Below are 3015 nucleotides of genomic sequence, written 5' to 3'. Positions count from 1 at the left end.
CTAGTCCCCGCAGTCGGGAAGGTCCCGGTAGGAGTAGCCCTGGCAGCCTCGGTGGGCTTTGCAAGCGAAGAGCAGGTGGTAGAGCCCGGGCAGCAGCACCAGGATGCCCACGATGAGCACGGCCACGGCCCGGCGGGGCCCTACGGGGCTGAGGTAGCCGGCCAGCAGCAGGCAGCCGGCGGTGGCCAGGAAAGCGCCCACCAGAAACTGCAGCGTGAAGCAGGCCAGCGCCCTGTAAGGGGCCTTGGCAGGGCTTTCCTGCAACTCCATCCACCGCGGTCCCGCAGCACCTGGGCATCTTTGGGGTGGACAGCAACCTTCAGCCGGTGGCGTTTCCTCCTGAGGGTCCACGCGCCCATCCTCAGAGCTGGGGAGCGCTGAGTATTTCACTTTGCTTCTGGGGGTCCCAGCAGCAGGCACGTTGGGGCGAGCGGGCACCATGGCCCACAGAGCGGGTGGGAGCCCGCAGCCGCACAGCGGGCAGAGGTGTCTGGGTCCCAGCTGACACACACCGCCACCCGGCCCCCAACGGCTCTGGGACCACGCGGGGGATTTTCTCAGCAACTCATTCTCCTACTCCTTCCCCCCCACCCCTCATTAACTCCTGATGGGAGATAGCTTGTTTTTGTTTTGTTTTGTTTTGTTTTGTTTTGTTTTGTTTTGTTTTAGAGACCTGTCCAATGCCTTTCTTTTTTTATGATTTTTTTATAGATTTATTGATTATGGAATCACGTAATTGTCCTCATCCCCCCCTTCCCATCCCAAACCCCTCCCCACGTATGCCCTCACCGCCCTGTTGTCTGTAACCACTGGCTAGGCCCATATGCATGCACACAAGTCCTTTGGTTGATTTCTGCCCTTTACACCCACCCTCCCCTACCTTCCCTCTGAGGTTTGAGAGTCTGATCACTGCTTCTGGAGACAGCTTGTTTTTTATGGGATCCCTCTTTTATCATGCAATCCTTTAGTTTGATGACCAATCCTATTGGTCCTATTTGTTACATTCTTAGGCCGCTTCTAGTTAATTCCCAGACTTTTTGATGGTTAAATTTAGATGGAATAGATTAGATTGGATTTATTAGATTTCATTCCATTTCATAGGATTTCCATTTCCTCTGAAAGTTCATAATCACATCATTCTGGTCTAAATCCTCTTCTGTTACTCTAACGTGAAGCACCTGTAGCTAATCTGATCAGCCTCCAATGGAAGCAAACCTGAGTGAGATCCTGGCTCTGCTTCTGGTCTGGGGTTTGGGGACTGGAACAGGCCATGTTTCCCTGGACATGGTGGTTTCCTGGGGCTCTTTGTCCATCCGAGTCCAAGAATGAAACCACAGGCAGAAGATGGGATGGCAAAGGCAGGAAGTGAAGAACAAGCACAGACTCCCAGTGGGGAGGGGAAAGAGTCCCACCTAGTTCCTGTTTCCATGGTTTATAAAGGCTGCAGGTTTTTTGTGTTATTTTTTATTTTTAGTTTTGTTTTTATTTTTATTTTTATTTTTTTGTGCCTCCATATCCTCTCTGGTTGGTGGGTATTCCTCTTTGATTGAGTTACTGTAGAAACTCCTGAGCTCAAAGGTCAAACCTCACATTCGACTGTGAGGCCCTCCTCCCTCACTATTCTCCTATTCCCTCTGGGCTTTCTTCCTCCTTCTTCATTTTGTAAATATGGACATTTAGCTACTCCCAGTTCCCTTGTCTTATGGAAGTGTAACTGCTGCCTCTTCCAACTCCCCTGTCTCATGGAAATGTAACCTTTTGCAACTCTGTAACCCTGTGTGTGTTTTTGTGGATCCCCTTAATTTTAAAAATGCCCTAAACCCGCCTATTTCACCCCTAAAAATTGCTATTTCACTAATTCCTTCTATAAAATGGACATTGTGACATGCACTGTGTAAGACTGTGAATGCTTACTGAATTAAGAATGCAAGCTGCCTTGCTTATAGCAGTTGCCCTCCAAGAAACTTTGAGGCTTGTTGTATAGATAACAGCTCTCCTGCAAGTTGTACCACCTGGACATTGAACTGGATGCCTTTCGGGGGGGTGGGGGGGGTACCCTTTGCAATACTAGGGCTAGTTCAGAAGCAGGTCTTCTGTCAGGCTATTGCAGAAGGGGTTTCTACTCAATGGCAGGTTGATTGGAAACCTCTATATTCTCTCTCAACACCTATTAGAGTTTGGAGCCGAGCTACAGCCTCTGCTTCCTGATTCTTCACCAAACAAATGTATGATTTTTCCCTTTTCTGTGCTAATTACGTCGTACTAATCTGTTCCTTCTGTGGATGAAAGAGGCACATGCTGACTTGACAAGCTCAGGGAAGGCCTGCATGGCGGTCTTGCAAACTCAGAGACCTAAAGTCACTACAAAGGATGGTCTGAAATTAAACTTTAACTGAAAGCAGTTGTGGTGCATAATTACATCCTAGGCCGGTATCTTCACTGACAAGGTCAACCTTTACCTGAACTGAGCCCATCTGTCTTTTTGAACCTATGATAGCATACCCTTGAAATGTCTGGGTAACTTGTAACTTCCCTTTTTCTAGACCCCTTGGGGCACAACTAATGTGCCTGGGCACCAGGACAGATACCACAAATTCTTCATTGTTATCAAGTTCATTGTTCCTGCATCCACCTAAGTATGTGACTAGCATTTTACCTTTCCTACAATCCTAGAGGTTTTCCTGCTTTGCTTTCTCCTGCCTCTCTAGTCTATCACCAATGGATTTCATGTAACCCACCTGTCCCTCCATTGATTGCAATGTATAAAAATAGAGATGACCCTGCATTATCTCACTTTGTTGAGGTTCTGCTTCCTGGCAAATGTTGATAGTTGGCTCAAATAAACTCACAAAAAATTCTTTACAGGTTTGAATGGTTTTTTTTAGGTTAACACTTTTTAGTAGAACACAATTCATCTTTAAATGTATCACCTAACTATAGTCATTATGCCACTTAATTAAATTTAACCTAATTTAGGTGTGTGTTTTAAATTCAACCAGCAAGTTCTATGTTGTG

The 3015-nt window shown here is 46.8% G+C and overlaps 1 protein-coding gene across 1 annotated transcript; it reads right to left on the bottom strand.

The window, feature by feature from the left end:
• Positions 1-441, bottom strand: LOC118705455 (transmembrane protein 230-like). Its single transcript, XM_036414230.1, has one exon. It carries the CDS (start codon positions 439-441, stop codon positions 1-3), a length of 441 nt encoding a protein of 146 aa, XP_036270123.1.
• Positions 442-3015: the final 2574 nt, after the last annotated feature.

The sequence above is a fragment of the Pipistrellus kuhlii genome, unplaced genomic scaffold (assembly GCF_014108245.1).
Source record: "Pipistrellus kuhlii isolate mPipKuh1 unplaced genomic scaffold, mPipKuh1.p scaffold_m20_p_5, whole genome shotgun sequence".
In the NCBI taxonomy this organism is placed as follows: domain Eukaryota; kingdom Metazoa; phylum Chordata; class Mammalia; order Chiroptera; family Vespertilionidae; genus Pipistrellus; species Pipistrellus kuhlii.
Note: the sequence above shows the minus strand (reverse complement) of the source record. Positions and strands in the feature narration are given on the sequence as shown.

Bases quoted from the DNA above. Each gene is read 5' to 3' on its own strand.
- LOC118705455 (XM_036414230.1), bottom strand. From the start codon at position 441: ATGGTGCCCGCTCGCCCCAACGTGCCTGCTGCTGGGACCCCCAGAAGC.